This window comes from Aspergillus vadensis, assembly GCF_003184925.1.
Source record: "Aspergillus vadensis CBS 113365 unplaced genomic scaffold BO88scaffold_9, whole genome shotgun sequence".
In the NCBI taxonomy this organism is placed as follows: Eukaryota; Fungi; Ascomycota; class Eurotiomycetes; order Eurotiales; family Aspergillaceae; genus Aspergillus; species Aspergillus vadensis.
The window spans coordinates 710,201-735,007 of record NW_020292047.1 but is presented as its reverse complement, the minus strand read 5'-3'; the positions used below and the strand labels follow the sequence as shown (position 1 = coordinate 735,007).

General features: G+C 50.3%; 8 protein-coding genes across 8 annotated transcripts; 4 read left to right on the top strand and 4 right to left on the bottom strand.

Annotated features, from left to right (window-relative positions):
• Nucleotides 1–138: 138 nt before the first annotated feature.
• Nucleotides 139–5,905, top strand: BO88DRAFT_487461 (putative ABC bile acid transporter). Its single transcript, XM_025712541.1, has 2 exons — nucleotides 139–576; nucleotides 653–5,905. The coding sequence occupies exons 1-2, from the start codon at nucleotides 512–514 to the stop codon at nucleotides 5,577–5,579; spliced, it is 4,992 nt and encodes a 1,663-aa protein (XP_025563809.1). The 5' UTR covers nucleotides 139–511; the 3' UTR covers nucleotides 5,580–5,905.
• Nucleotides 5,906–6,914: 1,009 nt separating this feature from the next.
• On the top strand, nucleotides 6,915–8,274 carry BO88DRAFT_404352 (uncharacterized protein). Its single transcript, XM_025706588.1, has one exon. The coding sequence runs from the start codon at nucleotides 7,245–7,247 to the stop codon at nucleotides 7,998–8,000; it is 756 nt and encodes a 251-aa protein (XP_025563808.1). The 5' UTR covers nucleotides 6,915–7,244; the 3' UTR covers nucleotides 8,001–8,274.
• Nucleotides 8,275–8,382: 108 nt separating this feature from the next.
• On the bottom strand, nucleotides 8,383–11,855 carry BO88DRAFT_387147 (C2H2 type zinc finger domain protein). The gene is made up of 8 exons (XM_025704811.1): nucleotides 11,478–11,855; nucleotides 10,930–11,364; nucleotides 10,587–10,877; nucleotides 10,212–10,522; nucleotides 9,487–10,154; nucleotides 8,991–9,406; nucleotides 8,483–8,918; nucleotides 8,383–8,414 (listed from the first exon to the last, which is right to left on the bottom strand). The coding sequence occupies exons 1-7, from the start codon at nucleotides 11,608–11,610 to the stop codon at nucleotides 8,692–8,694; spliced, it is 2,481 nt and encodes an 826-aa protein (XP_025563807.1). The 5' UTR covers nucleotides 11,611–11,855; the 3' UTR covers nucleotides 8,383–8,414; nucleotides 8,483–8,691.
• Nucleotides 11,856–11,859: 4 nt separating this feature from the next.
• On the top strand, nucleotides 11,860–12,932 carry BO88DRAFT_443358 (SDR family NAD(P)-dependent oxidoreductase; the record flags this gene model as incomplete). The annotated part of the gene is made up of 3 exons (XM_025710013.1): nucleotides 11,860–12,037; nucleotides 12,099–12,554; nucleotides 12,592–12,932. Exons 1-3 carry the CDS (start codon nucleotides 11,980–11,982, stop codon nucleotides 12,930–12,932), a joined length of 855 nt encoding a protein of 284 aa, XP_025563806.1. The 5' UTR covers nucleotides 11,860–11,979.
• Nucleotides 12,933–13,133: 201 nt separating this feature from the next.
• BO88DRAFT_404350 (putative amidase) lies at nucleotides 13,134–14,930 on the bottom strand. The gene is made up of 3 exons (XM_025706587.1): nucleotides 14,881–14,930; nucleotides 14,184–14,806; nucleotides 13,134–14,129 (listed from the first exon to the last, which is right to left on the bottom strand). The coding sequence occupies exons 1-3, from the start codon at nucleotides 14,907–14,909 to the stop codon at nucleotides 13,192–13,194; spliced, it is 1,590 nt and encodes a 529-aa protein (XP_025563805.1). The 5' UTR covers nucleotides 14,910–14,930; the 3' UTR covers nucleotides 13,134–13,191.
• A 644-nt stretch (nucleotides 14,931–15,574) lies between these two features.
• BO88DRAFT_443357 (putative neutral amino acid permease) lies at nucleotides 15,575–17,109 on the top strand (the record flags this gene model as incomplete). The annotated part of the gene is made up of 3 exons (XM_025710012.1): nucleotides 15,575–15,779; nucleotides 15,820–16,249; nucleotides 16,311–17,109. 3 exons carry the CDS (start codon nucleotides 15,575–15,577, stop codon nucleotides 17,107–17,109), a joined length of 1,434 nt encoding a protein of 477 aa, XP_025563804.1.
• Nucleotides 17,110–17,964: 855 nt separating this feature from the next.
• On the bottom strand, nucleotides 17,965–19,973 carry mpkC (mitogen-activated protein kinase mpkC). Its single transcript, XM_025702368.1, has 9 exons — nucleotides 19,793–19,973; nucleotides 19,690–19,737; nucleotides 19,476–19,605; nucleotides 19,379–19,422; nucleotides 19,213–19,312; nucleotides 18,806–19,162; nucleotides 18,676–18,754; nucleotides 18,423–18,606; nucleotides 17,965–18,372 (listed from the first exon to the last, which is right to left on the bottom strand). The coding sequence occupies exons 1-9, from the start codon at nucleotides 19,846–19,848 to the stop codon at nucleotides 18,180–18,182; spliced, it is 1,191 nt and encodes a 396-aa protein (XP_025563803.1). The 5' UTR covers nucleotides 19,849–19,973; the 3' UTR covers nucleotides 17,965–18,179.
• A 1,046-nt stretch (nucleotides 19,974–21,019) lies between these two features.
• BO88DRAFT_443354 (putative DEAD box helicase involved in nonsense mediated decay) lies at nucleotides 21,020–24,638 on the bottom strand. Its single transcript, XM_025710011.1, has 5 exons — nucleotides 24,181–24,638; nucleotides 23,764–24,122; nucleotides 21,668–23,691; nucleotides 21,508–21,601; nucleotides 21,020–21,445 (listed from the first exon to the last, which is right to left on the bottom strand). Exons 1-5 carry the CDS (start codon nucleotides 24,565–24,567, stop codon nucleotides 21,031–21,033), a joined length of 3,279 nt encoding a protein of 1,092 aa, XP_025563802.1. The 5' UTR covers nucleotides 24,568–24,638; the 3' UTR covers nucleotides 21,020–21,030.
• Nucleotides 24,639–24,807: the final 169 nt, after the last annotated feature.

Below are 24,807 nucleotides of genomic sequence, written 5' to 3'. Positions count from 1 at the left end.
AACCAAAGTGAGTTCCCGCCTTAGCTTACTTTCTGTTAGGTTGCCAAACCGGCGTGAGTTCCCACTCGTCATCGCTTTGCTGCTGCTGCTGCTTCCTTCTTCCTCTTTTACTTCTTCTATCTCCCCTCCTTCATTTTCTCTCCCTTTTCTTTTTTTTTTTTCGGTTCTCCTCCTTTGTTTCCGACCCTCGTGCTGGCTCTGACTGCATGTGGTGTTTGCCAACTTTTTTCTCCCGGCAGTCTTGGTAGTGTCCCTCAGTCCCCCGTCGGGCCTTTGGTTCGTCTGCCATTTTCTTTTCCTCCTCTCCGCCTATCACCTTGGCGATGCTAGGCTTGCCCTGCATTTATAGTCCGGGAAGCAAATACCAGAGTATCTAGGCTTGAAAAATATTCTATAACTCGATTGGAATTTACCCATTTATCCCACCAGTCTATCGACTGGTCCCGAGTTAGGAGCGCATGCTGTTCCTAAGCTTTGGTGCTCACAACTTCTTCTTATCCGCCCGCCAGCCATGGCGGTCGAATGCCACGGGCCCATCTGGGCTATCGATGATGTCTCCCGTTGCTTCCAACGCAAGTACGTCAACCAATGTCGCCTCTATCATTATTCTCACCTCCGGAGTCGCCAGCTAACGTCTAACCGTCAATCGCAGCTATCTTCAAGTAATATTTCCTCTCACAGCCTGCGGGCTCTCATTACTATTCGTCATTTTTCGCGTCGCATACCAATGCACCGTTTCTCGAAAAAGCGCCTCCTACAAGTTACTAGATCACAATGCGGTTGAAGGCGACTCACCAGTTGCAACTTTGGATGATGAAGGGGAGGAAAGCGACCTAATGCTCAGCAAAGCGGCACAATCCGAGTTACCGACATTCGAAGTTGATCGTCCTCGTGGAGAAATCGCAACTTTAACGCTGGAAATCCTTGCGCTCGTAGGAGAAGTGGCTGTTTTCGTGGCTGTCCTTTCCACAGGCGTTTGGGGTCGCCAGGGTACTCTTCCCGCCATCGCCAAGCTTGTTTCCTGGGGCTACATACTGTTCCTGGCATTGGTTCGATTGCTACTTTCGACGCTCGACCTCCATTCATCTCCCAGGATATGGAACCATACGGCATCTTTGTACGGACTGCAATGGATTCTCACCGTCTTCGTGTTTCGCTCCGCCATTATCCACCCCTTATCGAATCGCGCTGTGATCTTCAGCTCCATTGAGTTTGCCTTATCTACTTTGCTTTTGCTCATCGCGGTCACCACCCGTAGAGGAAACAAAGTGGTTTTGGTATCGCATGATGAGGGTCTGGAGCCTGCGAGGCATCCCACAGCCAGCTTGTTCTCGCTGGCTACTTTTTCTTGGCTGGATCCTCTCATTCTCAAGGGCTACAGACAGCCGTTGGAGCTCGACGATGTCTGGGATCTGACGGCGTCTCAGAAAGCAGCCACAGTGTTGGAAGACTTCCGCCGCAGGAATTACCAGGGCTCGCTGGTGTGGAAATTATGTCGGTACTTCTACGGTACCCTCCTTCTCCAAGGTGCCTGGACGATCTTTTCAAACCTGTTCACCTACCTGCCTACAATCCTCCTCCGTGTACTCCTGCAGTATGTGGAAGATCCAAGGTCGTCGACTGCAAACGCCGCGTGGCTCTATGCTATCTTACTGTTCTGCTCTGGGGCTATTCAAGGTATCGCTGATGGTCAGGCTCTCTGGATCGGACGCAAGCTGGGTGTCAAACTTCGGGCTATCATCATTGGCGAAATCTACGCGAAGGCCCTCAGGCGGAAGGCGGGGTCGTCTGTAGAATCCGCGAAGAAGCAGCCGGAAGAGCCTGCGAAGGATCAAAAGAAAGGCGGTTTCTTCTCGTTCGGTCGAAAGAACAAGAAGGCAACAACCGACCCCGAGACAAATAACGCAAAGGCGAAGAAGTCGGAAGATGATCAGGAGGACAAAGAACACATGGCCAACATTGGTACCATCATCAATTTGATGGCGATTGACTCTTTCAAGGTCAGCGAAGTCGGCGCCTACCTGCACTTCTTGTGGGCCAGTGTGCCGGTGCAAATCATCATTGCTGTAACACTTCTGTACCGCCTCCTGGGATTCAGCTCGTTTGCTGGAATCGTCATTATGGTCTTTATGTTGCCTATCAACCTTACGATCGCCAAACAGTTTACGAAGGTTCAAAATCGAATCCTGAAGGGGACCGATGCTCGAATTCATAGCACCAATGAGATCCTCCAGAATATTCGAATCATCAAGTATTTCGCCTGGGAGCAGCGTTTTGAAGACATCGTCAACGAGAAGCGAAAGGCGGAGCTGAAGGCTTTGCGTTTTCGGTACATTATCTGGTCTACGGCGGCAACCGTCTGGTATGGTACGCCCATCCTTATCACGTTCGCCTCATTCTTCTTGTATACAGTGGTGGAGGGAAAGAAGTTGACCCCGTCGATCGCATTCCCGGCCCTGTCAATGTTCTCTTTGCTCCGCGTCCCTCTAGACCAGTTGGCCGACATGGTGGCTCACGTTCAAGAGTCCAAGGTCTCCCTTGATCGTGTTGACACTTATTTGAATGAAGAAGAGACTCAGAAGTACCGTCAACTCGAGGAGGAGGAGTCTGATGGACAGCCACCCAAGATCGCGTTGGAAAATGCTACCCTTACCTGGGGATCTGCCCAGGGTCAGTACAAGGATGATCCGTCGGACGAGGTTGCCGAAGGTTTCCGTCTGATCAATATGGACGTGGACTTCCAGATTGGCAAACTCAACCTGATTACTGGCCCGACTGGCTCTGGAAAGACGTCACTGCTTATGGCGCTTCTCGGCGAAATGAAGCTTCTGCAAGGAAAGGTTCATTTGCCTGGAGGCACGGCTAACCGCTCGGAACTCCCGGTTGATCCTCAGACAGGTCTCATCGAAAGCGTTGCCTACTGCGCACAGGAAGCGTGGCTCGTGAATGCTACTGTCAAGGATAACATTGTGTTTGCTACCCCCTTTGATCAACGTCGATATAATGCTGTAATCAAGGCCTGTGCCTTGGAGCGGGATCTGTCAATTCTCGATGCAGGCGATCAGACCCTTGTGGGAGAAAAGGGCATCAGTCTTTCGGGAGGCCAGAAACAGAGAATATCACTTGCGCGCGCTGTGTATAGCAGAGCTCGTCACCTGCTTCTGGATGATTGTCTGAGTGCAGTTGACTCGCACACCGCTAAGCACATCTTCCGACAGGCCTTGACCGGTCCCTTGATGATGAACCGGACTTGTGTTCTGGTAACACACAATGTTGCTTTAACCGTGTTCGAAGCAGCCCATGTCATTGCTCTTGATAATGGTAAAATCATCGCCCAGGGTCCTCCAGACGAAGTGGCGGCATCTGGTGCGCTGGGTGATGAACTACTCAAATCCCGACCGACTTCCAGGACTACTACTCCTCGTCCTTCTCGCAGACCTTCGGACCATGCAGAGCAAGATGACGAATCTCTTACGAACGGAAATGCTACCAATGCCCCTAACGGAAAGGCCAAGGAGAGTTCCGACTCTAAGCTGGTAGAGTCCAAGGCTGTCGGCAGTATTAAGTTGTCTACGGTTAAGATGTATCTTCAATCGATGGGATCCTGGCGCTACTGGATCGTGGCTGTGCTTGTTTTCTGCATGCAACAACTCGGGTCTGTTTCGACTAATATTTGGATCAGACAATGGGCCAATTCTTACCAGACTGAGGAAGTCGGTGCGGATCCTGGTGACTACGCGGCGATGGCAGCCTTCAAGATCCCGTCGTTCAATGTTGGTGGTGTTCCTCGCACATCCACCTTCAGCGCACCCCAGTTTGGTACGCAGAAAGTGAACGCCAATGGCAACGGCAATGTCAACGTATCGTATTATCTCGGAGTCTACGCATTACTGGGAGTTTCTTTCGTTGCTATTTCGCTAGTAAGGGAGGGTGTCCTGTTCTGGGGTTCTCTGCACGCCTCTTTCAAGATCCACCAACGCCTGCTGAGAGCGGTCATGCATGCAAAGTTCAAGTTCTTCGATTCGACGCCCCTGGGCCAGCTGATGAATCGGTTCTCTAAGGATGTGGAATCTGTCGATCAGGAAGTCGCGCCCGTAGCGATTGGCATGCTCCATAGTCTGGCATCTGTCGTGATGATTGTTATTCTTATTTCAGTCATCACGCCCGGTTTCCTGATTGCGGGTATCTTTATCACCTTGGTTTATGTCGCCCTCGGTGCCGTCTACCTGAATGCTTCTCGCGATCTCAAACGACTTGAGTCCGTGCAGCGGAGTCCCCTGTACCAGCAATTTGGCGAGACTTTGAACGGCATTGTTACCATCCGTGCCTATGGCGATGGACCGAGATTCATCGTTGACAACCACCGTCGTATCAACGCTTACAACCGCCCCCACATTTATCTGTGGGCGAGTAATCGCTGGCTGGCACTTAGGGTCGACGTAACAGGAGCCTTGGTGTCATTCTTCACCGCTGTCTTTGTCCTGATCAACATTGGAAAGATTGATGCCGGTGCTGCTGGACTTTCGCTGACATACGCAGTCACCTTCACCGAGAACGTTCTTTGGCTCGTGCGGTTGTACTCGGAGGTTCAACAGAACATGAATTCTGTCGAACGTGTCAGGGAGTACCTCGAAGTCGAGCAAGAGGCAGATGCAGTCATTCCTGACTCTAGACCGCCGGCCAACTGGCCCAGCGGCGGCGCGGTCGACTTCGTTGGGTATACAACGCGGTATCGACCGGACCTTGACCCCGTTCTCAGGAATGTCTCGTTCAGCGTGCAACCTGGAGAGAAGGTCGGTATTGTCGGCCGCACCGGTGCTGGCAAGAGTTCGCTTGCTCTGGCACTTTTCCGTGGTCTCGAAGCTGAAAAGGGCCGCATCGTCATTGACGGCGTGGACACTAGCGCAATCGGTCTCCGTGACTTGCGAGAGTCGATTACCATCGTTCCTCAAGATCCTACTCTGTTCACAGGAACTATCCGCAGCAATCTTGACCCGTTCGATCTTTTCACCGACGAGCAGATCTTTACTGCCCTGCGACGTGTGCACCTTATCGGCCCGGGTACCTCTGGCACCGCGACCCCAATGACAACTAGTACGCTCGCAGAGCCCAGTTCCGCAACTCCCACCGGGGTCACTAGTAGCGGCATCCTGGACAACAAGAACATCTTCCTCAACTTGGATACTGCTGTCTCCGAATCCGGGTCAAACTTGTCCCAAGGCCAGCGACAACTCTTGTGTCTGGCACGTGCGCTACTCAAGAACCCGAAGGTCTTAATGATGGACGAGGCCACCGCCTCTATAGACTACAACACCGACTCCAAGATCCAGGAAACCCTCCGGGAACTCCGGGAAAGCACCATCATCACCATTGCGCACCGTCTACAGACAATCATCGACTACGACAAGGTCTTGGTCCTCGACCACGGCCGAGTCATCGAGTACGACCACCCCTGGACATTAATAAACAAGGGCGACGGCCTCTTCCGGAGCATGTGCGAAAACAGTGGGAACATGGATAGTCTTCTGGAAGGAGCCAAGAAAGCCTGGGATCATAAAAATAGTGGTAATGACTCATAGATCGCCTCCTTGCTTTAACTATTCATTCTACTATTACTAGGGACCTCATAAAAAGTTCGCACATATTGAAAAGGCCCTTGTTACACATATTTATCTATCAATCCTGTTTATTATTAACTGTGTGAAAGCTGGCGCATGGGGTATTTCTACCATTGCTATTTTATTTTCTATTCATTTCCCATTTTTCCCTTCTTCTTTTTCTCATACATTCGTTATTGTGCCTGGAGAAAAAAAAATTGCAGGCTTTACTAGTCCTATTTTGCCTTGATTCCGTGTCCCAAAATTTGCTTGACTGTGACTATATAGAGAATAAATACACTATGTTCATATAACCCGCTACCCCTCTATGCTCATAAGCGACTACATACATAAGTACCACCACAGCCACGACGTGATCCATGGACATAAGAATTAGGCAACAGTGAAAGATCAACTTGTACGAAGGGGGAACCCTCCTCCCCGAAAAGTGTAATTGTGAAGAGAGAAAATCAGCATAGAGACACCCTTCATCCACAGATAGACACGCACAAAAAATCGCCACTTCACTGCACAACCGGGCATCATGGATACTTACTGATTCATGGACCCTGCAATTACAAAAGTAAGCCAGTCACTGGACCCATTTGACTTCCGAGCTCCGAACAAAACAAGGTGTGCTTGGCATGCATGCGACCTAACCGGGAAAGGACTAGTTCGGATTAAGTTTATTTTCTTTGCCGCCGAGATCCGATCCGGGAGTGAGTGGATGACACCAGACACACGGGGATCATCATCGATTCATTCCATCGCTAGATAGTTCTAATAGTACTACGACTACGGAGTAAATAAATTGATAAATTGTCTCATCTAGAGATTAGTTCGTAATCTTGGCATTTATGTGATTTTTATCGTGTGATGAAATGAATCCCTTAACTCGCAATACAAGCCACCTCTCCCCGGTGCCAGTACCAGTAAGTAAGTAAATGAGGAAGGAGGTAGGTTAGTTGGAGTACCGCTCTTCTCCGGCCGGGACCGTCCTTGATGTATGTATGCCTGTAATTTCCCTTTTCCGTTCATATTCTTTTTTTCTGGATGATATCATTCGCTACTATGTGGAAGACACAAGACTTCCATGATATCACCACAGCAAGATAAATTGAAGATTAAACGCACAAAAGACCATGGGTCGACCGAACACCGGGTTCGAAGTTTAATGGGGAAGGGATTTCCGCAATGCCCCGGAGGAAACCGACCTATTGAATGAGAGGTAGTCTAGGCGGTGCATTGTTTGGAGGCGAAACTCTTTCTCTCTCTTTTCCTTTTCTCCCTTGTTGTATGTGAGACAAGGTTTGTCAATAGGCTTTGGCCGGGCCATGTCATGATGCAAGTGATGCAAGTCGAGGCTCCGCTTCTGTTGAGATTTTGACAGGGCCGCGCGTTTGGACAGGGCTGGATTTGCATTTCATCATATCGTTGCATTCAGTAGTTTTTTGTAAGCATGGGGTGTTGACGGAGGCTATAAGAGTAGCTCGTGTTGGTTCTTGCCGGCTGAAAGTTTCGCGGTTTTCTCTCTCGCAGGAAAGTTGATCGCGACTATTTTTATTGGATATACTAAATTTCTATCGGCTCTATAAGACAAGGAAACATCACCTGGAACATCCAATCGAAGCCAATTTACTCGGCACAATGCGCATTTTCTCCGCCTTGAACGGCCTGCTCCTGGCAGGAGCCGCCGCGGCTCAGAGCTGCTCTCTTCAGTCAAACGAATCTCAAGCCGTTAACTATGGCTACGCGCTCTCTTACTTCCTCGACCGCTTCTATTCGTCGGTTCCGGTCAATCAGACTTTCTTGAGCAGCTCCCAGAATGGCTCCAACTCGCAGTACTTCACCAACTTCCAGGGTATCCAGAGACAGAATCGCCTGGGCGTGCGTGCTGTGCAACAACTTGGCTCGAAGCTGTCTGGCTGGACCCCTCAGAATTGCAGCTTCACCTTCCCAAGTGCCAGTGACGCCGATTCCTTCGTGCAGAACGCGCTCCATTTGGAGTCAACTGTTGCTGGAGCGTACATTGCCCTGGCTGGTTACACCCAGGCCCCCGAGGCTTCGTTCTTGTGGGCTCGCTTGGCTGCTGAGCACACTGCTCACGCCTACTATATCGCGAGTCAGAACCAGACCGTCCTCTTCCCGACGAACAGCTCTTCGCTGGTGCCTGCATACAGCCCGGGTTACGTTCTTTCCAACGGTACTGGTCCCGGCCAGCTTGGCTCATACTTCCAAGGCTGCGTCACTGCTCCTCCAGTCCCGTGCGGCCAGACCTTGTTCATCGGACCTCTTACTGCCACACTCGGTGCGAACGTCTCCGCAAGCGCAGCTGCTTCAAGCTCGGCATCGCTGTCTGCATCCGCCACTCCTTCGCCCAGCTTTGCGAGGAGGTTTTTCTAGATTCGGTGCTGTATTCAATAGTGGCGCTTGGCACCATCAATGAAGTCTAGGCTTGTGTGGTATCTCGGGACAATCACTGCACTACTCGGTACAACATCGAGGAGGAGAGGTAATAATTTGGAGATGGCGTCTGTTAATAATGCCTTAATGCCCAATCCTGGATTAATGTAATTTGACAATTTATGAACTTGACGTGTAATGTATGATCGCCTGAGTAGTATATTGCCACTATATTGCACTTGTATAAAATTGTCCATATACCATGTCTAATCGTAGCACCAAGTCTCATGAGTTTATATTCATTAATGAGTTCGTAAATTCGCATATTCGGGTACACAGGCAAGCGTTGAGATTCGAAGCCCCGTCTCTCAAGCAAAGCAATGCCTCGAGAGAAGAGAGATGCTAGCGCTGATCCTGATGACGTGGAATTAGCAAGACACATAAGTCTACTTAGCATTGGAAGTGCTATACTCAGCACCTACCTCGCTCCAAATGAGAATCATGCTCCACTTTCACGTTAGTCGCGAAGGCATAGGACAGAACCTGAGGTGCCACATGGTGCAACTTCACACCAGAGCTTTGGGCAACGCACCCGTGGAAAAGCACCCGCTTTTATGTAGGTAAGAGGATGTTTATCCGTTGTATGGTGATTTAAGAGAATATTGGGTTCGAACCGAGAACGTGTTCTTGTCTAACCGGGTTGAATAAATGCGAGATACCGCTCTAGGCTCTCCCCAAGTACGTTGATGAATGGCCACTGGGTATTCTTCCGAAAGAGTCGAGCCCAAAGCTTGATGACAGCCAATCCAAGACTTCCGGGATCCTGGCTAGGGAACGATTCCCCGTCTTCAAGATCCATTGATTCGTAAGCTTCTTGTACAATGCAACGTGTCCAATGTAATATCCGATTCTCGTTCTCTAAAGTCCATATTCATGTTAGCAAGCCCTCGATCGTTGTTGGAGCCTGTATTCTTTGAGGGGGATTCATACCGCTCAAGGCTTGGCTGCTGCCAGTTTCAGCCAGGGACATAAGCCATTTGCTGAGAAGAACAGCGCACTCTAGACTAGCAAGTGAGTGACGCACACTCCAGAAGAAGGCTTGACTGCGCGCCACGTGGTCAATACCCAGGCGTACGGGAATGCTCAGCGCGTGTGCAGAATAAATGAGGGCAGGTGTCAACCTATAGCTCCTTCCTGGTCGCGGCGATCTGTGTATCGCGGTGGCAATACGATATGGATCCCGTGTCTCCAACTGACGATGCGGTCCAAGATTGAGAGACAAGCGGACATATGCCAAACCCAAGAGTGAACTGGATGTGAACGGAATTGGCCCATTCTCATTATGTGGGTCAAGACTAGATTCGGGGGCTTGTTGCCAGACTGAAGTCCAGGACCGGAGTGCTCTCCTAATCAGACCCGTCAACCGTTAGTCATGTTCGGTCAGGAGGGTAGCTCAAATGCGGATTTGCTAGACAGAAGAACTCACTCTAACTTATTCAACTCCTCGGTCGGAAGTGAGAATGACTGATCCCCATTCGGAATAGATAGCTCGCTCACAAGATGAATGCGTTGAAGTAGGCCATGAAGCAGAATATAATTACCCAAAGGCGCAGGGATCGGATCTAGAAGTACTGGATTTCGTGAAGGTTGCAGCAATAGTGCCAAAGCATCCTGAAAAAATAGTTGCTGAGAGTCCACCTCCTTTTGAGCGGCCTCCCAGTCGTGGGCTGTGGCGGCTTTCCATTCCGGCGTGGAACACGGGAGACGCAGATGCACTTCGCTACTGCGGAGTACCGGGTAAATGTTGTATGCGATACTATGAACGTGAACGAAGCAAAAGGATATGAATCGAGTGCGTCTTATGGATTCCTCTTCGGCCCATTCATGCCACTGCAGAGGAGAATGCCGTGGGGCAACTGTAATGTTCTCCATGAGCCCGAGTTCTCGCAAGCACCTAACGAGCAGATTCTGTAGGCCAAACGCTTCTTGAACAAGCTCAGCCTTCTCCCATGTAGAGTACCCCATCAAAGCTAACAGGGTGCGAATAGTCTCAATTCTCCTCCAAGCGTTCATTCCTGCGGCAAACTCTGGCGACGAGAGTAACGGATCCTGGCCCGAGCGCTGAGATGAGTCCCGGATACTGTTCAATGGTATCTGGAGGATTGAATTGAAGGGTGGTAAACTTGACTCCTTCGACAGTCGGTATAATACTATCGCCTTGGCTGCATAAAAGAGTCTCTCAGCATTACGGTGCTCGAAGCGATATTGAGCGCCTATTGTCATGAGAGCTAGAATGAGCTCTGGAGCTCTGTCGTTGACCCGGAATGTCGGTACATGGAGAAAAGGAAGATGCGTATGGAAGCCAGAAAAGAAGGAAGTCAAGTATCTGGTCAACGTATGACGCGAAGGTAAGACAAAATCTGGTATGAGATAACGGAACTCGTCCAAGGAGGCCGCCAGACGCTGCCGCTGCTCCTCTGTAACTTTGAGCGATATTGGACTCTTGCTAATTTGAGGAGGCTCTATATACTAGTTAGTACAAGGGTCCGGCTGTGATGTCTCTTTGAGGTCTTTAAATGCTCATACCGTAGTCAGATACAGATGCGAAGCTCTGGTCTCCTGGAGGTACGGACGGCAACCACGACCGGAAGGGCGAGTCGGCCCGTGACCTCTCAGACTGGCGCGGACGCGATGAGGATTCGTGTTGTTCCCCAGAACTTCTGCTGAACTCGGGTTGTTCAGTTGAAACGGGGTTTTGAATCTGAGACATGTCCCCAAATGCTGGCACCCACTCTGACGGGAGACCAATCGAGTCCAGAAAATGCGTGAAATCCTGGAAATGATTCAGCTCCTCATGTAGGTAAGGGATTGGTTGGGCTGATAGCATGTTAGCCGTGCGCGCTTCCCAAAGGGATGAGAAGCTCATTACCTGGAGGTGGTGCATGTCGGTAATTGCCCGGAAGAAGCAGCTGTGCAGCTTCCAAAATCTCCGCATCGTGACCGACTGCGCCAGCATGCGCACCAAGTTCACCTGCACTACTAGTCCCCGTATTTATAACAGCATTGCGATCCTGCTCAATGTATGGCCCACGTTGAGGTCCTGCCCACTGTTCTGCAATGGGCGGCATGGGGATCGGAACATCTGGACGCGGTGTTGGTTGAACATTGTTATAGTGGGGTGGAATAGTGGTAGGCTCTGAAGTCCCGGCTCTATTGGCATGGTCCAAGGCTTCGTGATCCGGTTGCGAATTCGGCGAAACCAGACCACTGGTACTTTGATGTGCAATGGTTGTGTGTCGCTTCAACAGATCTCGTCGGGTGAATGCGGAGCCACAGAAGCATATATACGGTTTTTCTTTGGTGTCTAAAGGTGCACAGGGCCTGAGCTTAGCATGCGGGATTAATCTAGACAATGCAAGGGATCCAGACACCACTGGACTAGCTGGAATTGTTCAAAGATGATGCGATGCGACTTACGTGTGCGAACATGTCGCTCCAAATGTTCCGTCCTTCTGAAACTGCGCCCGCAATGGACACAAACCCGAGTTTTTGCTCCAGCACTCGAGCGACGAGAGCCCCGAGAAGGTTGTGAAGGAGACTGGGACAGCATCAAGTCATTTGGAGGCGAAGGAATGACCGGAGTATACAGATAAGATGTCACGACCTCTCCAATTGGAGACACCAGGTACTAGGGGAGAGGAGACTAGCTGTGGAGGATGGTGAGGAAAGAAAAGGAAATGAGTGAGTGACTCCAACCGACGGTGCCGAATCGGCTGCCCCCAACGCCACTTTGGGAGAGTTGACCCCACTTGCCCGATAAGCTGTCTTTCTCCAACCCGGTCGGTCAGCTGTTGCTTGCTGAGAAAGGATGTACTTAATATATATTGTCAACATCATCATGAGACCACTGCGCGATGACTGTCTCGACTTCAGTGTCTTGTTTCAATTCTCTTGTTCACGATAATCGTTGCCCGCGGATATGACGCCAACTTGGACCTTTCCGGGAGTTGCCGTTGTCACAGGAGCCGGTGGTACAGGTATACCTTCGTAAAAGTCTATCGTGGGGAATTAAAAAAGCAAAAATTAACGGCTTTGCAGGCATCGGTGCAGCCACAGCAAAAGCGTTTGCTTCGGCAGGATGTGAAAGAATTGCAATTACGGATCTCAATCCTGCCTCTTTAGATCAGACCCGGGAGGCTATCCTCGCTTCCTGCCCTCAGACCCGTCTTCTAGTTAAGGCGGGCGACATATCCGATGAGAGCTTTGTCGAGTCATTCATCAGTGAGGTGGTAGATGCCTTTGGACGGCTAGATTATGCGGTCAATTGCGCCGGAATCCTAGGAGACGCCATGCGAACGACCGAGACATCAACGGCGGTATTTGACCATATCAACAACATCAATTATCGGGGTGCTTGGTTCTGTTCTAGAGCAGAGTTGAGACAAATGGTAGCACAAGATCCCTTACCGAGCCATGATCCGAATCGCGCTCCTCAGCGAGGGGCTATTGTGAACGTTGCAAGTCAGCTGGGAATTGTGGGACGTCCTAGTGCTCGTAAGTCCGATCTTTCTCCTATTGCCCAATTCTTCAGTCAACGCTCTTTGGTGTGAGCTAACTGCGTCGGATTTGCTTCTAGCTGCGTATTGTAGCTCCAAGGCTGCTGTCATTGCAATGACCCGCTCCGATGCGATCGACTATTCTGCGGACGGCATCCGTGTAAATTGTGTTTGTCCGGGTGTAATTGAGACCCCGATGACAACGTACAGCGAGGAAATTCGCGAGCACTTTCAGCCAGCAGTTGAAATTGCTCCGATGAAGAGAATGGGGAAGCCAGAAGAGGTGGCAGATTCCATACTTTTCTTGTGTTCGACTCTTGCCTCGTTTGTGCAAGGGCATGCGCTTGTTGTCGACGGAGGGTATATAATCAACTGAATAAGAGGGGCTTCCTCACTCATGATAATGTCAATAATAAAGAATGAATTGAATTGAACAACATATCCGGTGTCATTAGCATTCCGCACGCGAGAGGAGATCGCAGGGTTTCCCAGCTGCTTGCTAGGTAATGAGTCTCATGTGTTTGAATACTATGACGGACATGACGGCAAGTTTCCTGCAATATATAGCAGTCGCAATGGAGGTTCGTCACCTAGACTAACTTCTATAAAATTCTATCTCTAGTGTACTGTGTTTATCAATTACTCGCCACCTTTTTCCAATCGTTGTTTGTCTCCCATGCATATCCCGCCTTGAGTACTTTGTGTTCCTGCCACAACCCTCCGACGATCTGCATACCGACCGGGAGCTTGATCTGAGGATCATCCTTGGCCGGAGCATACCCCACTGGTATAGACATCGCTGGGTGCCCCGTAACATCAAAGATTGCCGTGTTGATTGTCAAGCCCATGCTAGGCTTCAGAGACTCGACCGGTAGGCCTCGCGCACCATGTCTCGGTGCAACAACAGGAGTGGTCGGCATTACAACCACGTCATACTTCTGGAGAAGATCCTCGTAAAGGTCCCGAAGCCTTCGGCCAATATTTACCGATTTGCCGTACAAGTCCGGAAAGCGTGAGGTAAGATAGAGGCCATTTATAATAACGTTCTTAGTGGCTGGAAAGGCTCTTTGGAAGCCTTCCTTCGTCCACGGGAGTCTTTCACGCTCCATCTCCGTCATGTAAAGCCCCCTTCTACCATGTGCCTGTCCAAGCAGCGTCAAAGAGCCTGAGACACGCTGCTGAATGGTCCAGATAGCAGGCCCATGGTAATGGTCTGGAAGGGATACTTCCTCGACTGTTGCGCCAAGCTCCGTGAACTTCTGAATGGCCGCCATGACCGACTCTTTGACCGCGGGGTCCACGGTGCTGTGTTCAAATCCTTCCTTCAAGACTCCAATTTTGAAACCATCGAGCCTTGTAGCCTCAGCCTGAAGCGACTTGGCGAACGAGGTAGAGCCGTGTTTAGGACTCCCCAGGCATCGATCGTCTATGCCATCATAGCCGGCAATAGCGTCTAAGCAAGAGGCAACGTCGATGACATTCCGAGCAAGCGGGCCCGTGTGATCATCAATAGCATCCCCACTAGCAATACCTGTAAAAGGCACCAGCCCATACGTAGGCTTCAAGCCGACACCTGAGTTGGCACCATTAGCTATGTTTCTGGAAGACAATCATCAAGGCCACCTACAACCACAGAATGCAGAGGGAACCCGAATACTCCCACCCTGGTCTCCACCCAGCGTAATGTCAACCAAGCCAGCTGCAACCAAGGCAGCCCCTCCTGAGGTGCTTCCGCCAGCCGAGTATCCAGTCGCGAAAGGGTTCTCCACGGTTCCTTGAGCACTTGTGAAAGACGCTGTGGAATGGCAGTAATTCTCACAAGTCGAAGTACCATGAATGTCAGCACCAGCATCCAAAGCTCGAGTCACAACCGTCGCATCTGTAATTGGTGTCCAAGAGGGAATGATATCACTTCCAAGCAACTGTGGCACACCCGCAACGGCAATGCAATCCTTCACGCTTATCGTCTTCCCCGCCAAAAGCCCTCCCTCCGCATTTCCCTTGATCAGAAACTTGTGGGCCCAGGCCTGCCCAAATACTTGTTCCTCTGAGGATGGACGGTGAACATTCTGTCGAGGGTATCTATCTAGATCGGGGACTGGCTGATAGTCTGGCAGGTTCGCCACGGTTTCGGCGCAGTCGTGGACGGCCGCCAGGAGGGTATGAAAGTCCTCTTCATCTTCTTGGTCAAGAGATAGATCTAGATTGCGCAGAAGGGAGGCCGCATCCTCCCTCTTGACCGGATTGTTCCTGTATATGATCTCTAAGGTTCAAATTCCTGGCGAAAGAGTGGTAATGAAATAGATAGAGGAATCAGTACTTACGGCGAAATAGAAGTGAACAATACTGACATGATGTGTGAGTAGAATTGGACACGAAGTTCAATTCTACAATGAGAAGAGTATTGACTCCGACGACAGCGAAGAAGAAAAGGCCTGGCATGTGCCATGTGCCAAGCCTTATCGCCAGCAGTTGGAGTCGATTACTGCATTTGGCAGGAACGACTGCCGTGACTCCAACATCCCCTCCCAGGCAGCCGTCCGGGGCGGCCTGAGGGCCTGAAAGGCTAAGGGTCCAGCTTATCAGATTAAGGGATCTCATTGGGTTTCTTCACCCCATTTTCAACCCGCCAAACCCACCAAAACCCATCAGACATGTCTGATTCCTACTTAGACTACACGTTCGATAACTGACGAAATTATCCAAATCACTAGCCTTATCGCATCGCTCACCTACCCCAATACCCCTCATATCGCACCCATCGATAATGCACCATGCCGTCTACTCCAACTGATAGACTCCAACGTAGCACTCCAACGGAGATAATTCTCCGTGGGAATCCTTATCAGCCAGCAACTGAGCTCGACCTCATCGGCCCGTCATACTATCAGTAGCGATTATATTACTGGTGATAATGTTCCGCGGCCTGATCCCTGTGCATTAAATGCCTAGCAATAAAAATGTAAGGGGTCCCGACTTTAGAGGTAACTCCTCTTTCCCTTCACCTGGACACCCACCATGGCGTACATCAATGAGGCCAAGGACCTCAAGGTCGCTCCAGCCCCGAGCGCCAGCGACGACATCAGAGTCGCCAGTTCCTCAGACATCATAACAGGCGATGATAGCCATGAAGTCTTCAAGCAAGCAGATGGCAAGGTCAATTTCCGCACCGTCAGCTGGATCCGTGCATCAGCTATCTTCCTGAAGAGTGTGTCCACAACTAGTCCCCTACAACTTGCATTTTTCTCATCGGACATCTCCAGTGCTGTTCGCAACCGGCATCCTCTCCATCCCATCAGTAATGTATGATCTGGGGGCCTTCCCCGGTGCCGTTAACCTGGTAGGATGGTGCGTCCTCAATGCCTACGGAGCCATAATCCTGGGCAACTTTCGCACCCTATATCCACAATGTCACTCCGTGGCCGATATGGCCCAGCTCATAGGAGGCCCCATGCTACGCGAGGTGGTCGGCTTCATGTTCATCGTGACATATGTGATCACCGCTGCATCAGGGATTATTGGCGTCTCTGCTGCATTTAACGCCCTCTCCCTCCACTCCCTCTGCACGGTGTGGTTCTCATTCATCTCCACCATCATCATTGCGGGCTTTGCTAGCGTGCGCAAATTCTCCCACATCGGGTGGCTCACCTGGGTGGGCTTCGTTAGCATCCTAGCCGCAGTTCTCATCGTCGTGTACGTCCCCTAGCCCCTTCCCCAACACCACCACCACCATCACAAGCCTAACACCTCCCAGCATTGGCGTAACAACCCGATCCCGCCCAGCAATAGCCCCCCAAACAGGCCCCTACGACCTAGGCTACCGCGTAATCGGCTCCCCGACCTTCGCAGCAGGAATAACCGCTTCAGCTACGATATTCGTTTCCAGCGCCGCAACATCCGCCTTCCTGCCCGTGATCTCCGAAATGCGCAAACCCAAAGACTACCCGAAAGCGGTCTACCTGTGCATGTCATTTGTAACATCCTCCTACCTCGCCTTCGCACTAGTAATCTACGCCTGGTGCGGGAAATGGATCGCCTCTCCAGCCCTCGGCAGCGCCGGCACGACCATCAAACGCGTCGCCTACGGCATCGCCCTACCAGGCCTGATCGTCAGCGGCTCGCTCTACGTACACGTAGCAGCAAAGTACCTTTTCGTTCGGATCCTGCGCCACTCGCGCCACCTCCAAGCCAACACAGTCGTGCACTGGGGTACGTGGCTGAGTTGCACGATAGGATTAGCTGCGATTGCATTTATCCTGGCGTGTGCGATTCCTATCTTCACGTATGTGTTGGCATTGGTGGGGAGCTTGGGTTTCGCGCCGTTGGCACTGTGTTTGCCGGGGTGGTTGTGGTTGTATAGTCATGGGGAGTATTGGAAGTCTGGAGGGGTGGTGAAGCGGGTGGTGTATTTGTTGCATGTGTTGTTGATACTCCTGGGTGCGTTTATGACGGTGGGTGGGACGTATGGTGTTATTGTGCAGATTATGGATGCGTATAGGGATGGGGAGATAGATGGGGTGTTTTCGTGTGCGGATAATAGTGGTTCTACCTGAGGATATCTACTAGAGTAAATGTAATATATGCAATTAAAATGCAATACATCATAGGTTTGGTCGTGCATTTGTAGTTCATATAGATTTAGTATGATTGTTTGTAGATTGTCATTGATCATAGGACTCGTCAAAGTAACAGGAAGTTACAACGGTGGCTTGCTAACACAAACATCGCATTCGAAATGAGAAAGGAAAATGAAATGAGGTAGAAAAAAAGCAGAGAAAGAAATAAGATACTAACAAGACCCTCAAGCCTTGACCCAGTCAAGATGTGTCAACGCTAACAGGAAATAGAAAACCCCCGAATCAGCACGTCCCCCTGCAGAACCGGAGTCTGACAGATTCCTGATCCCATAACATCAATAGTCTGACTGCATGTTGTATCGTTGAAAACCTGCACGGAACAGTTCGAGCTGTTTCCCACTGTCGTTGTTATGTAGCCCAAGGAACCGCCGTTGAGGATAGAATCATGGCAGGACAATGTCCCGTTTCCAGAGAAAGATGTTTCTTCGCCGGTACATTGCCGGTTCTGATATAGAGATATCTGCCAGGTGGTGTTTGACGCGAATATTTGCTTCTGTGAGGGGGGGAAGGCGTGAACATGGAATAAGACTGCCAGAGCGGGAAGTAGTATTTTCATTGTGTTTGGTCCGGCTTCGATGAATTGTTATTCTCTGAGAGTGTGGTGTTGTTTTGTGGGCACTAATGGTTGGGTGGGATAAAAGTGTATGTCTGGCCTTCAGTGTAAGCGACTAGACTCGGGTCTCGAAGTCGATGCGAAGGCGGGGAGGATAAAAGAAACACGTTGGTAGGGAAAGGGTTATGGCCAATGGAGAAGATTGAGTCACTAGCTTGCGCTGTTTAGTGGCGCCTGTGGTAGGCTTTAGGCAAGGGACGCATTTGAAAATTCCCCAATTGCCGAATGACCGATCTTCAAAGCCTCATCTGACGAAAGTTTACGAGATAGACGCATGATGATGTCAGTGCCAGCAGCCCTCGCGAGGACAAACGAAACTAGTTCACCGAGCTTACGGCTCTCGCTTCCTTCGTAAGCTCTAAACTGGCGCAGTCTAAATCTGGAGGTACTGCAGAATATCCTGGTCTAGAGTGTCCGCGGATTTGGTGACCATGCTTTGGGTTTGTATCTGGCCAAGCGGGTCAAGGACCTCAGGGCTGAGGCTCGGGTCGGGAGACAAGAAAGGTTCTGTAATTGCTGGTTCCCCGGTAGGCCCAAGATCATGGAAGTCTACAACTTCAGTGTATCTGGCATCCTAGTCAGTTTGGGACCCGGCCAAGGATCGCAAGTGACTCACATCATGATTTTCCATTCATCAATTGAATGTGCTACTTCACTGAAAGACCAGTCGAACTTTTGCTCAGCAACCGGCTCATCAGTGGGATCGTGATATACGCCCAAGTAAGGATGTTCCAAAGCTTTCGCAGCAGAGATCCGCTTGTCGGGATCAAATATGAGCATATTTGCAAGGAGGTCAATAGCTGTGAACAAATCTTGTCAGCATTCGAAAGCCGTTCATGCACTTGTTCAATAGTGAAGGAGGTAGGTACCGTCCTCATCAGAGTCTGGAAACAAAGTCGCCCAAGGAGCTGGCTGGCGCTTTGGCAGCGATTTCACAATATTAAGGGCCTAGATAATAAATCAACTTCCAGGTAAACCAACAATTGTCTCAGCTCTTACGGCTTTTGTACAGATCCTCTCGATGACCTCATCAGGCGGGTTCCCCAGAGCATCCGTAATCAGATAGAATTGGTGGATATGATCCTTTCCTGGGAACAATGGCTTTCCGCGAAGCATCTCTGCGACAATGCAGCCAGCACTCCAGATGTCCACTTGCATTCCGTATTTTTGCCATGTAAGCATGATTTCTGGTGCCCTGTAATATCTTGTTGAGACATATCCGGTCATCTGAGGCTCCTGCAGTCGCGCAAGACCGAAATCACAGATCTTCAAGTCACAGTTTTCGTTGATCAGTATGTTACTCGGCTTGAGATCACGGTGTATCACGCCTGCGGAGTGGATGTATTTGAGGCCTCGCTGGGGTCGTTAGCAAGCTTCTGTCGACTGGAATGTTTCTGCAGGCGTACCAAAAGCTGATAGGTGAAATATTGAACAAATTTGCCGTCCAGAGGCTTCGAGGTAAGGAGGCGGTTGAGATCAGTTCCCAAAAGGTCTGTCACCAGATAACTGCGTCCTATCGTTAGTACTTTTGTAATCAATCCCTGAAATATATCCATTGTAGCAACCACATACACGTCCTCTAATGGTGAGATGAAAATGTCGCTCAGGCCAATAAGCTGTTGAAGGTCAGCAGTCGCATGGTATAAGAACAAACTTCAGGGAGACAGACATTCTCATGACGCAGGTGTTTCAATAGCTTGACTTCGCGGTAGGTCCGTTTGGCGAGGGTGGCGTTGGAGAACGGCTTCATCATCTTCTTGATAGCTACTGGCTGGCGCGTAATCATGTCATAAGCCGAGCTAGTGTCGCCGCAACGTGGTTAGCTATTCTAGTCCGTCTATCCAGTTATGGCGACTATATGGTAAAAGAAAGTGAGCTCGTACCAAACAAGCCCGAAGGCACCAAGTCCAACAGGCTGCAGGTCGGAATATCTGAGCCGGAGATTAGTAGCTACGAATCGACCTTAGCAGCGGAGTGATCACTGACCTGTTGGTGGTTTCGAATGTAGTCCCCAAAATCTGGGATCGCAAGAACTCGGCCATGTTGTCTGACTGAAAGGGAAACCGTGTGAAACAGAAAATGGGTCAAGGATGGTAGATAAAAGATGGTAGATGGCAGTTAGTTGTACTGAGCACTACTGACTTAGTAGTACTAGTATGTAGTAGTAGTAAGTCCGTAGTAGCAACTGTAGGTGGCAAAGCTAAAGTTGAAGACCCTGGTGATATATGTTTATCTTTTTTAGAAATCAGGTAGGAGGAAGCATGCCAGCTGAGCAAAGGCAAGCCAGTTGCATCATGGACGGCCACTAGTGTTAAGGGAAGTTCCCGCTGCGCAGCTGTAGGGATTGTGGTGGTGGTGAATGAGAAATGAGAAGGAAGAGGAGTACGGAGTACTAAGTAGTAGTAAAAGATACTCAAATTAACTATTAACTACTTTAGTTACTGGAAGTACCACAGCGGTGCCTGGGCAGTGCCTGAAAGGCCCGTTACGGCCTGCGATTGGCGGGTTGTCGGACCAGCCACCAGCGCGCCGGGGCTTTTCCATTTCCAAGATTCCTTCCTTTTTCTTGCTGCCGGTAAATCCACCGTCGAACGACTCCAGCGTCACCGAGTCGAGTCCGTCTTCCCTTGAGCGGGTCGCCCATCTGTCCACACCCCACGTTCCGGCCGTCTCCGAGTTTATCCTCACCTCTCCCAAGGGGTATTTCGAACTTCCTGAGGGCACTTCCGCTGGCCCACACCAACGATGCAGCGATGGTCTCGCTTGCAGGGTTGTTACACAAACGACCCCGCTTGGTCGCGTGTGCATTCCAGTATCATCTCTACTTGACTCGATCGGTGGAACCTACACGAGACATCGTGATTGCTCGAGACACGAAGAGCCAGGAAGAGTCGAGAAGGCGGAAGAATCCAACTGAGTAACTGGGAATGCGGGGGGAACGGGCGTGGTAGGAAAGTACTACTTGGGGACTGAACAGGAGCAGCTTATTCTACTCGGTACTAAATTCCTCCATCGTCTTTACTAGAATGAACTATCGCCAGAGGCTCCGGGCCAATCAGAATACGGGAGCAAGCCTTGACATCATCGCCGACTTCCTTGATTGACTGAGAAAACTAAATTATCACACACCACGTAGCAGCCCTATCTACCTATTTTTGGTGCTGGGGCTCATGAAACTCTAAGTCTTTGCAGCCCATGCCTTCGGATATCTTTCCAGTGGGCCGTCAGATCTCCATGAGATTTTCTTCCGACAGGGGAACCGTGGTGTTGCGTTCCTGAGGACTACTTGCCACTTCCGTCTCGGAGAGAAGAAGATCTTCATCCGCCTCTGTTCCTGGTGTGGGCCGCGCTGCCGCGGCGGTCTCGGTAGCCTTCTTTAGCAAAAGCGCGTCGTGCTCCTTCGCACCTCCACTTGCAAACGCCTGGTAATGTCTGACCGCTTCAGGATAGGGACTCGGTCCCTCCAACGGGGTGGTGGAGCCCTGGGCTTCATAATGGAGACGTAAACCATCAAGTTGTGAAGCCACCTCACATGTGCACCTGCAGATATGGCTTATTGCACAGGGTCTACTGCAGGCGTGCTTGCAAGCCATCCGTTTGTTGCAGATGTCATTGCACTCTACCTGGTCATGAGAAAAGCTGTGTTGTTGCGACTTTGTTAGCTTCACCCCGCTCCTTTAGACTAGAGTTATTGCGCCTACCTGTGGCATTTGATGGGACAGGGATGGCCGCAATCCAACGTTTCATCACAATGGCAATCACATCCGCCATTTATCTTGTTCCAGTCGGAAAGACCTGGGTGTCAGGTGTCAGCTAAACATTCAAAATGACACCATAACTTCAACGAAGGATTTCCCAAACCTTGTATTAAAGTTGTCCGCTTGTGTTTTACACATGTGACGGGCAGCTGTGTTCCCAGACGCCGTTGTGGTTCGTTGTTGGCCATCAATGTCAGTACATCCCGCCAGAGCTGATTCTGTTTTGCCAACGAATATGCGTTGCCGAACATATAAAACCCGCGTCTTGCACGCGACAGTGCAACACAGACCCTGTTTGCAATCGACAGGAATCCAATGTCATTCTCGCCGCTCCGAACGAGTGAGAGGATTACGATCTCGTTTTCTTCTCCCTGGTATGAGTCAACAGTTACCACATTCATGTACTGGCCTTGAAGGTACGGATGGTGTCTCAAAACGGTCAAGAGCTTTTTCCTCTGGCCATTGTAGAAGGTCAGAATGGTTATATCTTTCATAGTGTTGCCATTCTGTACCAGGTAGACAACAAATTCTGCGATCATCTGGGCCTCCATGTCGTTGTATTTGGACGCAAGGCTATCTCTGCTCTCTGGCCAAATATGAGTGAAAAAGTAGGAGCGAATGATCCCCATTCCTCTCACTCCAGGTCGTTTGCGTACTGACTCATGATCATTCAGTTCGCCGTATATAGGCTCCAGGAGTTGACGGATCTCCGGTGCCATTCTTCTTTGCCTGTTCAGCATGACGTAGTTCATTCCGTTCTTGACCAGTCGCTCAAACATGGAGACTCCCAGATTGTAGGGCTCGCCCCCGAGCTCCTGAACAGTGCAGTGCCCTCGGAGCTGCTGGTGGTCACCCACGAGTATCATGTGTTGGAGTGAGTCAAAGCACGCAGCAACAATTGGCGCCTCGATAGCCTCGGCGGCTTCTTCGATCAAGACGATCTTCGGTCTAAGGCTGGAGATCAGCCCCCGGTATTTACTCAGACCCGTGGCTGTCATCCCGATCACTTTCGCCGTCCGAAGAACGTGGTAATCCCGTTCCCATTTTCCAACGAGGAGATTCTCACAGTTCTTCGAATAGAGTAAAACCTGTTGCCGAAGACCTTCTGTCATCTTGGTCATCAATTGTTTTCGGAGGACATCATACATAGCCCCCCGAGCCTCTTCTCTCACCTTCCACAGATCCTTCTGCTTCAGGTTATCAGTAGCAGAAGTCTCGGAGCACGAGATTTTGCAGCCACAAACGCCATCCTGAAGATTGATAAATTGTCCTTTGAGGATCTCGTAATCATCCTCTTCAATGCCCTGCTCGGCCTCCAATTCCTTTAGTTGTTCGTACTCGAGGTCTACCTCATCCTCCTCGAATCCGAAACTCTCTCTCTCATACCCCACTTCGAATGGTACCAACTTGTCACCTAGCCAGACTACCAGCGGGTCGGTATCTTCACTATCAGTGGGACGAGTCCAGCCTTCAGCACCTTTCTTTAAGTTGTCGAGCTGCGTCTCCGTCAAGAGGCCATACTCAACAAACAGAGAAGCGGGAAGGGGCGCGTTGGTATTTTCGGCGTTGAAAGGCTGCAAAGTCCTGGCAATGGCTTGGGTCAGGACTTTCTGCTCCTTTCTGGCCGCTCCTAGCACGCTTCCATGTACCGTGACTGCGGGTTCATTTTTCCTGGCGCAGTAGAGAGTCCTTCGTTTTATCTCAGGGTCGTTGCTCCGTGAACCGATCCGGATATAGTTCGTTTCGAAGGTGGCGACGAGCCTCAAAAGTTGATCCAACGCATGGTTCGTCTGGGAGGCTAGGATGATAGGAGAGTCCCCGTGCTTCACGTTTGAAAGGAGGACCCTCAGCGCAACAACAGACACATAAGTCTTCCCTGTGCCAGGAGGGCCTTGTATGAGCGAGAGCCTCTTCGTAAGCATCTCGTGCAATGCTTGCCATTGTGTAATATCCATGGCTTGGCTGGGTTCTCGAGGCCAGCTTTTTAGAATGTCAACTTTGTGTCCCTCGGCAGCCTCGGCAGTCTCGCTGGCTACGGACTGTAGGTCAAAGATAGGATCTTGTTCCACATAGTCTGGGGCTCTGACATTAGGGTCAAGCAGGCAAATGTGTTCAGAAAGAGGAAATCTAGGCTATAAATCAGAATCTAATTGACACAACGAAGAGTGTTGTGCAACTTCGGAAGGAAGCTCTACTCACTTTTCTTGTTTCAACTTCTGGAGCGCTGCCATCGTGTGCCTCACAGATTCATAGTAGCCATCCTTGGCTTCTACCATGATCCATTCCTTCTGAGGGTCGAATTCAAAATCTTCGAGCCTAGCAAGGAAGATATCAATTTCCGGAGGATGCTTTTGAACGCCTTCAAGCGGCCTGGCAGCAACAATGGCAACGATGCACTTCTGCTGAAATGCGTCATCTGCTGGACTAAGCGCAACTATAGAGCCGCTGACAAGACGCTTAGAATATTCCCACGCGATATTTTTCTCCGCTCGGCGAGTGGAGAAGCGGATCCTAATTCCTAGACCTCTTTGCGCGAATGTGATACCGGTGAAGTAAACCTAGAGCAACGTCTTACTGTTAGTAAGTCGAAGAAGGTTTTCGTGTCAGATAACCTACCTTATCATAGATGGACACAAGCTTGGAGTCAGTCATCTGGGGGTCATCTCTGACATATGCAACGGCGTCTCTGAGAGGAGCAATCGCATCTTCTCGAAGGAGCTCATAGTGTGCTTTGAGATACTCATCGGTCGAGTCCCAAGGACCCGTGATATTATTTGGAGTCAACTCCACATACTCATCCTCTGCAGAACCAAAGTTGCCCATTATCTCATCTGACGATGGAATGTCCGGCTTCTTTAGCCATTCCTCAGCAAAGTCAATAGATGGCTGGGCAAGGTACACTCTGATTTCTTTATTGACCAGCAGATGGGTGTCCATATCTCGCTCCGACAGCCGGGGATCTGAGCGAGGAGTCCCGGGCCGATGGGAATCCCCTGAGTCCATATTGATGGGACTTGACGGGTTCAGAAATGATACAACGAGTAAATATCAAAGTCTTGGTTGTGCAAATGGCTATATTGTAGATATCAATAATGAAAAGTATAGAGATTGTAACCACAAGAGTAGTAAAAACTCAGAGAGCTGCTTTGTATGGAAAGAAGGACTTGTGGAGAGATCTCGAAGCGATGAGGAAATGGAGGGGGGGAAGTGAGAAGTAGGAAGGAACATGCCGTGTAATTTATA

Coding starts and splice junctions, on each gene's coding strand:
- BO88DRAFT_487461 (XM_025712541.1), top strand. CDS start 512: ATGGCGGTCGAATGCCACGGGCCCATCTGGGCTATCGATGATGTCTCC. Junction 577..652: donor TCCCGTTGCTTCCAACGCAA/GTACGTCAACCA, acceptor CGTCAATCGCAG/CTATCTTCAAGTAATATTTC.
- BO88DRAFT_443354 (XM_025710011.1), bottom strand. CDS start 24,567: ATGGACTCAGGGGATTCCCATCGGCCCGGGACTCCTCGCTCAGATCCC. Junction 23,692..23,763: donor CAGAAGTTGAAACAAGAAAA/GTGAGTAGAGCT, acceptor TTTATAGCCTAG/ATTTCCTCTTTCTGAACACA. Junction 21,602..21,667: donor GCGGACAACTTTAATACAAG/GTTTGGGAAATC, acceptor CCTGACACCCAG/GTCTTTCCGACTGGAACAAG.
- BO88DRAFT_404350 (XM_025706587.1), bottom strand. CDS start 14,909: ATGTCAGTATTGTTCACTTCTATTTCGCC. Junction 14,807..14,880: donor TTGTTCACTTCTATTTCGCC/GTAAGTACTGAT, acceptor GATCATATACAG/GAACAATCCGGTCAAGAGGG. Junction 14,130..14,183: donor TCCCTCTGCATTCTGTGGTT/GTAGGTGGCCTT, acceptor GTGCCAACTCAG/GTGTCGGCTTGAAGCCTACG.
- BO88DRAFT_387147 (XM_025704811.1), bottom strand. CDS start 11,610: ATGCTGTCCCAGTCTCCTTCACAACCTTCTCGGGGCTCTCGTCGCTCG. Junction 10,878..10,929: donor CCGACATGCACCACCTCCAG/GTAATGAGCTTC, acceptor ACATGCTATCAG/CCCAACCAATCCCTTACCTA. Junction 10,155..10,211: donor TTTATGCAGCCAAGGCGATA/GTATTATACCGA, acceptor TCAATCCTCCAG/ATACCATTGAACAGTATCCG.
- mpkC (XM_025702368.1), bottom strand. CDS start 19,848: ATGGCCGAGTTCTTGCGATCCCAGATTTTGGGGACTACATTCGAAACC. Junction 18,607..18,675: donor TCCAGACTCTGATGAGGACG/GTACCTACCTCC, acceptor ATTTGTTCACAG/CTATTGACCTCCTTGCAAAT. Junction 18,373..18,422: donor GATGAATGGAAAATCATGAT/GTGAGTCACTTG, acceptor CTAGGATGCCAG/ATACACTGAAGTTGTAGACT.
- BO88DRAFT_404352 (XM_025706588.1), top strand. CDS start 7,245: ATGCGCATTTTCTCCGCCTTGAACGGCCTGCTCCTGGCAGGAGCCGCC.